The sequence below is a fragment of the Coffea arabica genome, chromosome 5e (genome assembly GCF_036785885.1).
Source record: "Coffea arabica cultivar ET-39 chromosome 5e, Coffea Arabica ET-39 HiFi, whole genome shotgun sequence".
In the NCBI taxonomy this organism is placed as follows: Eukaryota; Viridiplantae; Streptophyta; class Magnoliopsida; order Gentianales; family Rubiaceae; genus Coffea; species Coffea arabica.
This window is the reverse complement of record NC_092318.1, coordinates 1,683,499-1,696,128: the sequence shown is the minus strand read 5'-3', so window position 1 is coordinate 1,696,128 and position 12,630 is coordinate 1,683,499. Positions and strand designations below refer to the sequence as shown.

General features: G+C 36.8%; 1 protein-coding gene across 1 annotated transcript; it reads right to left on the bottom strand.

The window, feature by feature from the left end:
* Positions 1 to 9,387: 9,387 nt before the first annotated feature.
* On the bottom strand, positions 9,388 to 12,495 carry LOC140006367 (uncharacterized). Its single transcript, XM_072048180.1, has 4 exons — positions 12,307 to 12,495; positions 11,498 to 11,957; positions 9,539 to 10,923; positions 9,388 to 9,462 (listed from the first exon to the last, which is right to left on the bottom strand). The coding sequence occupies exons 1-4, from the start codon at positions 12,493 to 12,495 to the stop codon at positions 9,388 to 9,390; spliced, it is 2,109 nt and encodes a 702-aa protein (XP_071904281.1).
* Positions 12,496 to 12,630: the final 135 nt, after the last annotated feature.

Here is a 12,630-nt window from a genome sequence, read left to right as displayed (position 1 = left end):
CTTTGAGACCATGAAATATCCATCCGATTCAAATATTGGCTCTGTTTTCTCGATAAATGTTATTGACCCTGCTATACAGGAGGTTTTTGAAATTGAAGGCAGGGATGAACTAGAGGTCGTCCTGACCAGGCACTTTGAGTCCGAAACAACTTCTAGGGTAGAGTTGAGTGAAGAGCTTAAATGCGTGATTGGATCGTTGCAAACGTTACCAACCACGAAGACAAGGTATGATCTTGCACCGATTTTCATACCCGAACCTCACCAAAGGTTACTTCCATCTGTGGTGCAGGCACCTGTCTTGGAACTAAAACCACTGCCGAAACACCTAAAGTATGTATACTTAGGTGAAGGGGAGACACTTCCAGTGATCATCTCCGCGGGTTTATCAAAGGTGCAAGAAGAGAAACTACTTCGAGTTCTTAGGGAACATAAGCAGGCGATAGGATGGACCATCGCCGACATCAAGGGAATTAGCCCTGCGGTGTGTATGCACCGAATTCGACTCGAGGAGAATGCTAAACCCGTACGGCAAGCTCAACGGAGATTAAATCCTCTCATGATGGAAGTCGTAAAGAAAGAGATTTTAAAACTGCTGGACGTTGGAATTATATTTGCAATATCAGATAGCCCGTGGGTAAGTCCAGTACAGGTGGTCCCGAAGAAGGCAGGGGTGACAGTGGAATCAAACCAAGAGGGTGAGCTCGTACCAATTCGAAAGCCCACCGGATGGCGACAGTGTATCGATTACCGAAAGCTAAATGCCGTCACGAAAAAGGACCATTTTCCCCTCCCTTTCATTGACCAGATGGTGGAGCGATTAGCAGGTCGAGCTTACTATTGTTTTTTGGATGGATTTTCAGGTTATTTTCAAATTGCCATCGCACCCGAGGACCAAGAGAAGACTACTTTCACCTGCCCATTTGGAACATTTGCATACCGAAGGATGCCATTTGGATTATGTAATGCACCTGCTACCTTCCAAAGATGCATGGTAAGTATTTTTTCAGAATATGTTGAGAAAATTATTGAGGTTTTCATGGACGATTTCAGTGTATATGGTGAAAGTTTTGAAAACTGTCTAGATAACCTGAAATTGATCTTAGTAAGGTGTATAGAAACTAATCTCGTGCTTAATTGGGAAAAATGTCATTTTATGGTTGAACACGGGATAGTTTTGGGTCATGTTGTATCATCTACAGGTATTGAGGTTGATAAGGCAAAAATAGATGTTATATCTACTTTACCTTACCCCGCGAGTGTGCGGGAAGTTCGTTCTTTCTTGGGTCACGCAGGTTTCTATAGAAGGTTCATCAAGGATTTCTCGAAAATTGGAGCACCCTTGTTCCAACTTTTGCAAAAAGATGTATCCTTCGAATTTGATGAAGCATGTAAGGGGGCATTCAATAAGTTAAAGGAGTTATTGATCACCTCACCTATTATCCAACCCCCTGACTGGAACCTCCCATTCGAGATCATGTGTGACGCCAGCGACTATGCAGTGGGTGCGGTATTGGGTCAAAGAGTAGGAAAGGCAGCTCATGCTATCTACTACGCATCTCGAGCCTTGAACGGAGCTCAATTGAACTATTCAACCACCGAAAAAGAGCTTTTAGCAGTTGTTTTTGCCTTAGAAAAATTTCGGTCTTATTTACTTGGTGCTAAAGTTATTATTTTTTCTGATCATGCAGCTTTGCGGTATTTGTTGACAAAAAAAGAGGCAAAACCGCGATTGATACGGTGGATATTATTGCTACAGGAGTTCAACCTGGAGATCCGAGATAAGAAAGGGGCGGAGAATCTGGTAGCAGATCACTTGAGTCGAGTACAAGTCGTCGAAGATGACATCCCATTGAGAGAAGCATTCCCCGAGGAGCATTTATTTTCTATTAACTCATCTTTGCCTTGGTATGCAGATATTGTTAATTTTCTAGTCACTGACAAATTTCCTACAGGATGGCCTAAGGCAAAGAGAGACAAGTTGAGGAGCGATGCAAAGTTCTACATTTGGGATGATCCTTACCTCTGGAAGCGGGGTGCTGATCAAATCATCCGTAGATGTGTAAGTGAAGTTGAATTTCAATCTATTCTAGCCTATTGTCACTCTTTTGCATGTGGAGGTCACTTTGGACCAAAGAGAACGGCTCGTAAGGTGCTAGAGAGTGGATTCTATTGGCCAACTCTATTCAAGGATGCCTACTCATTTTGTAAGTCATGTGATAAGTGTCAAAGAGTGGGTAATATCTCTCGTAGGGATCAAATGACTCAAACCCCAATGATTTTTGTTGAAATTTTTGACGTTTGGGGCATTGATTTTATGGGTCCTTTTCCTTCGTCCTTTGGTTTTTTGTATATATTGCTTGCTGTAGATTATGTTTCGAAGTGGGTAGAAGCAAAGGCTACCCGCACTAATGATTCCAAAGTGGTTGCAGAATTCGTTAAGTCTAATATTTTTGTTCGCTTTGGGATGCCGCGAGCAATTGTAAGTGATCGGGGTACTCATTTCTGCAACAAAACGATCGCTGCAATTTTTAGGAGATATGGTGTCTTGCACAAAGTCTCTACATCCTACCATCCTCAAACAAATGGTCAGGCGGAAGCATCAAACCGAGAGATCAAATCAATTCTAGAAAAGATGGTCCGACCCGATAGGAAGGATTGGAGTGTGAGACTAGATGATGCACTATGGGCATATAGGACGGCATACAAGACACCCATTGGCATGTCCCCTTACCGATTGGTATTTGGAAAGCCATGTCATCTCCCGGTCGAGTTTGAGCATAGAGCATTTTGGGCGGTCAAACAATGCAACATGGATATCGAGGAAGGCGGAATTCAAAGAAAGTTACAATTACTAGAGTTGGAAGAAATTCGAAATGAAGCATACGAGAATGCAGTGATCTATAAGGAGAAGAATCGGATCTTTCATGACCAACAGATCTCTAGGAAGACATTCGTCTGCGGGCAAAAAGTTTTACTATACCACTCCAAATTGAAACTATTTCCAGGTAAATTACGTTCTCGTTGGATTGGCCCTTTTGTTGTGACTAATGTCTTTCATTATGGTGCAGTAGAGATCCAAAGTTTGAAAACGGAGAAGAAATTTGTGGTGAATGGTCATCGTCTCAAGCCGTATTATGAAAGATTTTCAATTGAACGGGTGGAGATGATGCAACTGGAAGACCCGATTTGCTTAGTTTAAGCAAATTCTGGACTCCGTCTAGCCAAAGACGTTAAAGAAAGGCGCTTTTGGGAGGCAACCCAATTTTTTTTTAAGTTGCTGTTACTTTGGAGTGATTTTATGTTTAAAGTATAAGTTTGAGTAATTTTGTTATTTTTCATTTGTAGGTTTTGGAAAAGTGACCAAATGAGGCAAAAAAGGCGAAATTTGATCAAAGATCTCAATACCTCAAATTCAGTAATTGTGGTTTTTGATGCATTAAAGAGGTTTAGAATGCATGTATAGATCATTTTACATATGCGTGAATGGTTTATTTTGACATAGAAATGATCTATGATGCATTTTGGGAAATTGGGGTATCATTTGTAAATATTCAAAAGTTGAATTTCTGCTAAATTTTGCAGCAGAAAACGCGTTTTTCAAGAAAACGCGCCACTGAATCGCGTTTTCATAGAATCGCGTTTTCAAATCTGCGCCTATAATTAAGAAAACGCGCCTTCAAAACGCGACAGGAAGTCGCGTTTTCTACCAAGTCGCGTTTTCCAGCCTGTTCAGAAACCAAAAACGCGCCTTCAAATACGCGACTTAAAGTCGCGTTTTCTCACGTAGTCGCGTTTTCGATGCTGCAAGTTTTGTGAAAAAAACGCGACATTCACAAAACGCACCTTGAGGCGCGTTTTCTTGAGCCGCGTTTTCTGAGCCATAAATCCGGATTCTGTCCAGAATGCTCGAAAAAAAAAAAAAAAAAAAATTGTATTCTTTCTTTCCTTCTTTTCTTCTTTCTTACTTCTTTTCTTACCCGCTGCTTGCCCTTTTTCCCCCCTTTCTTTTCTTCTTCATTCGCCGCCGCCAGAAGCTCCGCTGACCCACGACAGTCGCGGCAACTGGCTCGCGCGCCGCCCACCCCAGCTCTTCTCACCGCTGCCTCGGCTCTCCTCGCCAAGGGTGACCACCAGCTCATCTCACCTCCTTCACCCTTGTCATAGCCACCGCCTCCAAGATCCGCCTGAAGCCCCGAAAGCCGCGCACCACCAGATCCAGCTGCCGCAAACTCTTCTCTCTCACAGCCACCACCTTCATCGCACCACTGGCTTCGTATGCACGCGCCTGTCTCAATCTTTTTCTATTATTTTTTTTTATTTTTTTATTTTATTATTGCAGTATGTTTTTATTATTTTTAGTACAGTACGTTTTTGAAAATTTTGCGTGTTTGGACTACCTGACATTTCTATTCCTCCTTAGTTGGGTACTTCTGTGTTACTTTGCTTGTTTCTTTTTACTTTGCTTGATTTTTATTTATTTAGTAGATTGACTTGTGGTTAGTCGTGTGATTTACTTATTGTGTTTAAACTGCTGTACTTTGTATCTAACTGTGGGTAATTTGTTACAGTTGTTTGTTCAATTGGGAGGTGCCTTTAACACTTAAATTTACTTAAACTGTTGTCTATTGTGGTTTGGAGTGATATTTGGAGAAAATGGTGAGACTCAGATCAACCCCAGGGGCTAATCCACCGATGTCTTGACGATTCAGGGGAGTTTCGTTGCTCATCTTCTTATTCACTATATATTTGTTACATTGAGGGCAATGTATACTTTAAGTGTGGGGGAGATTTGGATTTGATTGGAGTTTCTTTAAATTATTGCTTTTCTTATTGTTGTCTTGATGAATAAATGTGGCAACTCACTCTTCTATTGCTGGTTATGATTTATCCTATGAATTTTGTTTAGATGGCAAGTAAACGTATGTTATCTTGGTGAATATCATGAATTTAATGACTTGGTGCAAATTGTGGTTAAATTGTTTAGGCAATATAAATATTTTACTAGCAATTGTTGTGTGGATTAGGCAATTGTTGATCTTAGTTCTCCATATTAGGAGATGACGTGGGCCATGATCTTTAATTATCTGGTTTTCTGGTGCTTTAATTGTGATTAATAAATGACCCTACTCCGCTAGTGTCGTCACCCAGTAACCGGGAGTCTTCACCACAAGTGTCGACTTTCGCGTCAAAAAGTGGCGATATCTATGAGTAGTTAGTCCTGAAGCTGTGAAAAGTTGAGTAACTGGGCTCTTTCATCTAAAAATGTCAGAGTTCACGTCAAAAGACTTGAATAGCTTGGGACTGAACATTTATTAGTAAAAAAAAAAAAAAAAAAAAAAAAAAAAAAAAAGAGAGAAAAGAAAATAATAAGTAAGCTTATGATCATGTTGGCCTGCCGATCCTTGTTCTTCAATGTTGAGATTTTTGATTTTCAGTTGACCCAATTGCTAACTTTTGCTAGTTTAATATTTTGATTTCTTAGACGACTTAGCCATGAATTGGACGAGTCTATGATTTCAGGAGCTAACCGGGAGAAATATGTCTTGACACTTAGCCACTAAAACTTGATTTTGGGATAAGCGTAGCTTGGCAGTAAATGAAATGAGAGTTAGCCATTGTTGAATTTAGTTGTTCCCATGCTTGAGGACAAGCATGATTTAAGTGTGGGGGGAATTGATAAGGTGTTAATTGTTAGTAATTTTATTGTTAATATTCCTTTTTATCCTTGCCAAATATTGCTTTAATTTGCTTTAATTGTCAATATATATTTATATTTGGTATTTGGATATAATTTCAGAAATTGGAGCAGAAACCTCTTGAGAAGATTATTGTGAAGCTTTACACAATTCTGGTGCAAACCAACGAGAAAGAATGGAATTGCATTTGGGAATTCAATTTGGCTGGCCAACATCTCAATTAGGTGGGGACCGCGAAGACTTGACCATTGTGTAAAGACCATTTCCTTTCTTGATTCACGGTGCCTTTGTGGAAAGTAGCATTTGCTTTTGTTTTCGGTGGAGTTGATTAGGTAGGGAAAGGAATGTTTTCTTTGGTCAGCGGAGAGTGAAGTTTGGAATTGGTGTGTTTTATGGGGGAAGCCGCACATTTGGCCAGAGTCAGTTTTTCTTCTTCTCTTCCGTCTAGGCAGAGAAGTTTTAGTTTTGGGGTGAAGATTTCTTGCGTGTCTTGTTTTCTTCCGTCTCTTCCATGAAACTATTTTTATTGTATTAGACTACAGAGAATACAATTCTTATTTTCAATTATTAGTAAGAGATAAATGTCTTTGAGTTCAATTAAATTGCGTGGGAATTTTCTTATGAGGCGTGGCTAATTTTCTCATCTAGTCAAGGATCAACGCGAAGACGCAGTCCCAAATATCTGTGAGATCTAATTAATTTTACGTGTTCCTTAATTTGTTAATATTTGCATGTTTTCTATTTTAATTTCCATGGGATTATTTTGTTAGTTGGATATCAAGGGCCCGATGTGCAATTTGACTTATTAATCTCCTGTCAAATTAATCAATTAAATCCGTAATTGTTTAGTCGGTTAATATTAGTGACAACTAGTATTTTCACATACTAGGAGAACATGCAATCTGATTTAAATAACCCTCGTAGCGTGTTATTAATTTGGGTTAGGCTTTTCTAGTTTTTAATGCAATTAGGAAATTAATTCCTACGGTCGTACCTAGGAGTATTTCCTGGTTAGAGGTAATCAACGGTCGTACCTTGGTTATCAATAAATTAAGGAAAAGCTGGTCGTTAGAGTTTTTCGGCGACTATAACTAGCCTATTAATAAAATTAAGTGAACCTTCTTTGCATCAATGATAAGATGAATGGACTGTGTCTGCGTAGTTGTATCCTTGGCTAGAATTTACTTATTATTTATTTGATTGCTATTTAAATTTGTATTAATTAATTAATTATTTTTAGTTAAATTGTTTAATTTTTAGTTTATTTCTGATAAAAATCCCCCGTGTCCCGAACTTGAAAAGAATCGAATTTTTCCCAGTCCCTGTGGATTCGACCCTACTCACTACTATACACAGAAAATTCATTTTTCTCGAGTAGGTATTTATTATTGCACAGGCTCGACACCTGTCAATAACCCCAGACACAGAGTGTAACCCCAGATATGATTACGAGTAGAGAGAGCCATTTTGGGCCTTCGTTGTTATCAATAATTTCGTCTTCATTTCTCTGATAACTCGAAGCAGGCGTGTATCACTCGCTTGATGAAGACCTTACCTCGCATTTAAGGAATGCGAGGTCTTCGACCTCTTTTTTTTTTTTTTTTTATATTTGTTTGTTGGAAAATTCAGGGAGAGTTCACATTTGGTAAGTGCGAGCTCAAGGAACTCGCATTTGATAAATGCGAACACCCCTTTTACAGAATCCCATACAAAAAATACCCCATTTGTAGAATTTTTTTAAAAATCATCATAATATTAGAAATTTCTCACAATTAGTCAAATATTCCAAAGAAATCTAGTAAACTGAGAAACTATCTTGAGAAGAAAAGAAAAGAAAATAGGAAAAATGCCTTAGTTATTATAACTATATAAGAATTGCAATGTCAACTGTATGGAAGTCTCTCGAGACAGCATTCCTTTCATTTTTGGTAACTTCGCAGCATAAATAGTTTCCTTCAGAATTTTGATTACCCTCTGTTATCTGAATATCTTTCTTGGGACTGGAAAGTTAGTCCCTCGTTTTCAAAAGATGAGCTTGGTGTTCATTCTCTACAAGGTCAAATGCTATTTGAAATCGCAATAAAGGATCATTCTTGCTTTTTGTTCTTAAGAGTTTGAAGTTTACGTACTTATCAAGCATCCTTTCAACAATGACTTGATCTTGCATCTATCTTTGCTGCTTTATTTGACTCAATAGCCTTAGTCTTGAGGTCAGGACGTTTGTCTATAGCTTTAGCTGAGACAGAAGTATATAATAGAAAATAAAGTAAGACGTGCATGGCATGGTTAAAAAGAAATGCATAGTTAAGTTATGTAATACCAGTGCCACTTTATAGTCCAAAATCAGTATTTATCTAACCATGATTTATTTTTTTATAGATGCAATACATAGAAATACTTAACAAATTTAGAAGGCAGAATTCAACAATAACATGCTACCTAGAATAGTCCGGACATAATCTAAATCTTCTGATACATTGAATAGAAGGTCAACTCCAAGGAATCACAACAATGAGTGATTTAGTTTATTCAAATAACAAAAGACCTGAGAGTGGAGATAGAGATTTGTTATAAATAATGAATACATATGAAAGCAAAAAGAACTTATGCTTCCTATTCTTCAAATGCATTTTACATAACCTGGTAAAATAAATGCTAAAATATTAATCAAGGAGATGAGCAGTCTGTAGAAGTAGGCTTTAAAACAAAAACTTTCAACAAAAAAGCATATACATTCTCACTGCAAAACGATAAACACTTAGTAATCAATTTTCTAAACATACAATTACAAGAATAAGTAATGCTAATATATAATGAATTTTCTAAACATATGATTACAAGAATTAGTAGTAAGGGCAGATCAAATGTATGAACACTAACCTCTGTTTTTTGAATATTTCCTAGGGACATTTGTAAAAGTATGAGCTAGCTCAAAAATGGAGCAGTATTTGTGAAAGATTTAACATTATTTGCATTATAAATGAAGCATAAGCTCTAGTTAATGCTATATCTTAATACAAGAATTTTCTTATCATATATACCGAAACATCAGTTGGCTTAAAAATTGAGGCGGTATCGAAAAACAGGTATTTTAGTACAAGAAAGTTAAGCATGAATTGCTGATGAATTATGAATATGAATAAGTGCAATGAATATGAATCTCACAATATTGTAATCAATAATTATGAAAGGTGATGATTTGCAAGTTGTAAAATATGTTTGTATACTATGTTATTGGTAGCGTAGTCAACTGTTGGATCAAAAGGAGAAGGCTGTATAAGAATCTTTACACAATTGCTGCTTTTTGCTCTTGATAAAGCAACATATAGTTGGCCATGAGAAAAAACTGGTTCACGTAAGTATATACCAACAAAATCTAAGGTTTGACCTTGAGCTTTATTAATTGTCATTGCAAAGCATAGGCGCATTGGAAATTGAACTCTTTCAAATGACATTGGGCAATTAGGATTATTTTCTATTCGAAAAGATATTCTATGTAAAAAGACTTGTTTGCCTTTGAATTTTCTAGCACTTATAACTGCATCAATAATATTGTTAGTTAAAGATTTACATATTAGCCTTGTTCCATTGAATAAACCTTCTGGGGGATTAATGTTTCTAAGAAGAATTATTGGGCAATTTGGTTTTAGAATAAGATGGTGGGGGGGAAAACCATTGGGCGTTAAGCTATTCAGAAAATCTTCAAATAAGCCTTGTTCTGAAATGTCAAGTGCTTTATCACGACTAATATATTCTTGAGCCTCACCTGGAAAAATGTTAATTAACAAGTTGTTTAACATATCAACAAATTCATTTTTTGTAGTAAGGATTGCTCGATTTACCAATGAAAAATCATCCTCGGAAAAAGCAGTTAAATCTAGGTAAACTGTTTTGATAAGTTCAAAAATTGATTCTGTTTCACTTTTGTATGGTATCAGTAGTGGGAGAGGGATCTTTACTTTTAACCCTCGTATTGCTGGTTCTAGTCCATTTCCTATTCGGAGAAGGTAATTTGTGAATTCTGGATCTGATATTGCTCTCATATTATCTGTGAGGTATAGTTTATGAAACTGTGGCCAAATGTATGAAGTTACTAAGCTAGCTTGTACAAAATCTTCCTTTGAACCTTTAGTGACAACAGGGAGAACTTGTCTAAAGTCACCACCAAAAACCATAATTTTTGAGCCAAATAACTCAGAAGAACCCATTAAATCTTTTAGTAGTGTATCCACACCTTCTATACCAGTTTTGTGTGCCATTGGGGCTTCATCCCAAATGATAAGTTTGGTTGCTTGAATTAGTTTAGCAAGTGCACTTTGTTTACTAATTTTACACATGTTAACTGAATTCATATCAATTGGAATCTTGAATCGAGAGTGTGCTGTTCTATCTCCTGGTAATATTGATGCTGCAACTCCACAAGAAGCAGTAGCTAATGCTATAAAGCCTTTTGACCATACTTCAGCTAATAATGCTTGATAAAAAAATGTTTTTCCTGTGCCACCTGGTCCACCTATAAAGAAACATCCTTTTCCTTTAATGTATAATGCCTGCATTATGGTATCAAAAGCTCCTTTTTGACTAGGATTAAGTTTAGTAATTGATATCAAGTCATCCTCTGAAACTTCAATCTCTATTTCACTAATTGTATCTCTTGCATTTGTGTTTGAGTCATGAAATTTTAGTACTCTTCGCACCAGTCCATAACTGTTTATATTACGACCCATAGACTCTAAAAAATTGCTTATTTGATGCAGAACTTTAAATTCAATAACATTTTTGGTTAAGTTTGGGAGTCTATTGTAATCTTCAGACAATGATTCTTCAAATTTCAGCCATAGGGTTCTTGGGTTTGAGGGGGTAAAGTATACCAACAATGATGCAAACAACCTTCTTAGGCTATATGGCATATGATAAACGGCAGCTTCTTCTAGACATTCATCTTGCGAATTATTTGATTCTAAATATCCTCTAAGCACAGCTGCTTCACGAAACGTAGTAACATGTACTCCGTTTATAGTTTTTAAATCATCATAAGAAGTTGGAGCTCTAACATGCAGTAAAAGGAGTCTTAGGAAGTACCGTTCACCTTCAAGGGGATTTGCTGCAACAACTCTGCCTATAGAATCTTTTTGTTTTCTAGGTTGCCAAGATTTGGAACTTGGATACCACACAAAATGCTCAGGGAACTCTTTGTAGGTACATTTGAGACTTTTTGCAAAATCATCTGTAGTATTCATTCGAAAAAATTGGGTGAGAATAGTTTTTTTGGCAAAATTGTTACTTAATATATTGTCAAGACTATCATTTGGTCAAAACAGCATACATTGAAAGTTTTCTAGGTGGAGTTGAAGTTGTATTACAGCAGGCTACATTTCATAAAGATGAAATCTGTATATTCTCCACATCGCTTCAGCTACACATACCGACTGTGCTGACTAATATTCTTTGATTTCATCAATAACATTTGCTCCATCATCTGAATTCACTCAAAAATGTATCCTTGCATGGCCTTTGTATATATACTTATATACATACTTCACAGCCTTAATTATGGAGCAAATTTCTATATTTATATGGCAATTGAATTTAGCCAACAGATAAGCATTGTATGGCACTACCCATCTGTTGTCTAAGTAGTGCCCTCGAACCAAAATTTTTTTTCCATCATTTCTTCTTTTGTATGTTGGATATGAATTCTGAGAATGTGTAGTTTTTTCTGCCCATGCTTTTGGATAATTATTCTTGCAAGACTTCTTTGATGCACCCTGCATACATACATTATCATGTTTTTTTCTCACCACACGGCCCATGCATCATATGTTTCTTGACCATTCTAAACAGATGCTCACTTTGTGCTTCGTCGGGTATTTCTGCAGAAACTATGCGATCATAATCTTCTATTGTATATAATTTGAAAGCAGGCTTGAGGATAATCAAAAAGTGAGCATGAGGTAAACCACGTTTTTGAAATTCTATAACATAAGTATATGCTGCTACTTCTCCAAATATTTGCTTTTTGAATAACTCTTGTTTCATAATTTCTAACTTTGCATGAAACACACGAGCAATAAGATCAGGCCTATTTTGTACTTCATGTGATTCTAACATATTTTCTTTAATCTCAGGCCATGATTGGTTGCAAGTCATAGTTATAAAAAGATCTGGCTTCCCAAATTTCTGAACTAAACTCATAGCATCAAGATACCTTTTTTTCATATCTCTAGGACCTCCAATGAATGATGTAGGCAATATTACTCGCTATCCAATCTGAAATCCATTTTGTTGTCATTGTATTACACTGTCCATAATTCCTTGTAGCTGCTCTCGACGTATTTGCTGTTGTCTACTTCGATAAAAATTCAGTCTTTGTGTCTCTATTTTAACATACATGGCAACTGAATATTGTTGCAAAGCTCTTCCAACATTTAAAATATTTGGCCCAATTTTTTTTCTCATCTGGAATTTATATGCATAATACTCTCTCATCGATACATATTCCTTGGAGTTTTCATATGTCTTGTAAGCTGTAAGATTTAGAATATTTGTCAAAGAAGAGATGACTGCAATTGAATACAATTATATATAATGAATGGTATATATGTCTTACCTTCTTCTTCAAGATCAATCGTTTCTTCTGGCGATTTAAAGCTGGACAATGTAGCTGTACATGAATGTTTCGCAGTCTTTCTTTTGCGCTTTTTTGGATTGCCTCCTCCTGATCTTTGTATACCTGGATGCTATCCAGTTTCTCCAAATGGAAAAAGCAGTGGATACTGAAGAGGGTCATAGCAGCCATAGTAATATTGAATGCGGTGGCTGCATCCTTCTTTTGTATATATCTGTATGTGTCTAGAATAATCTTGATTAGCATTGTCTCCTTCAACCCATAAAGCTGCAACTTGAGATACAGCGGGTTTATTAAACACTTGCT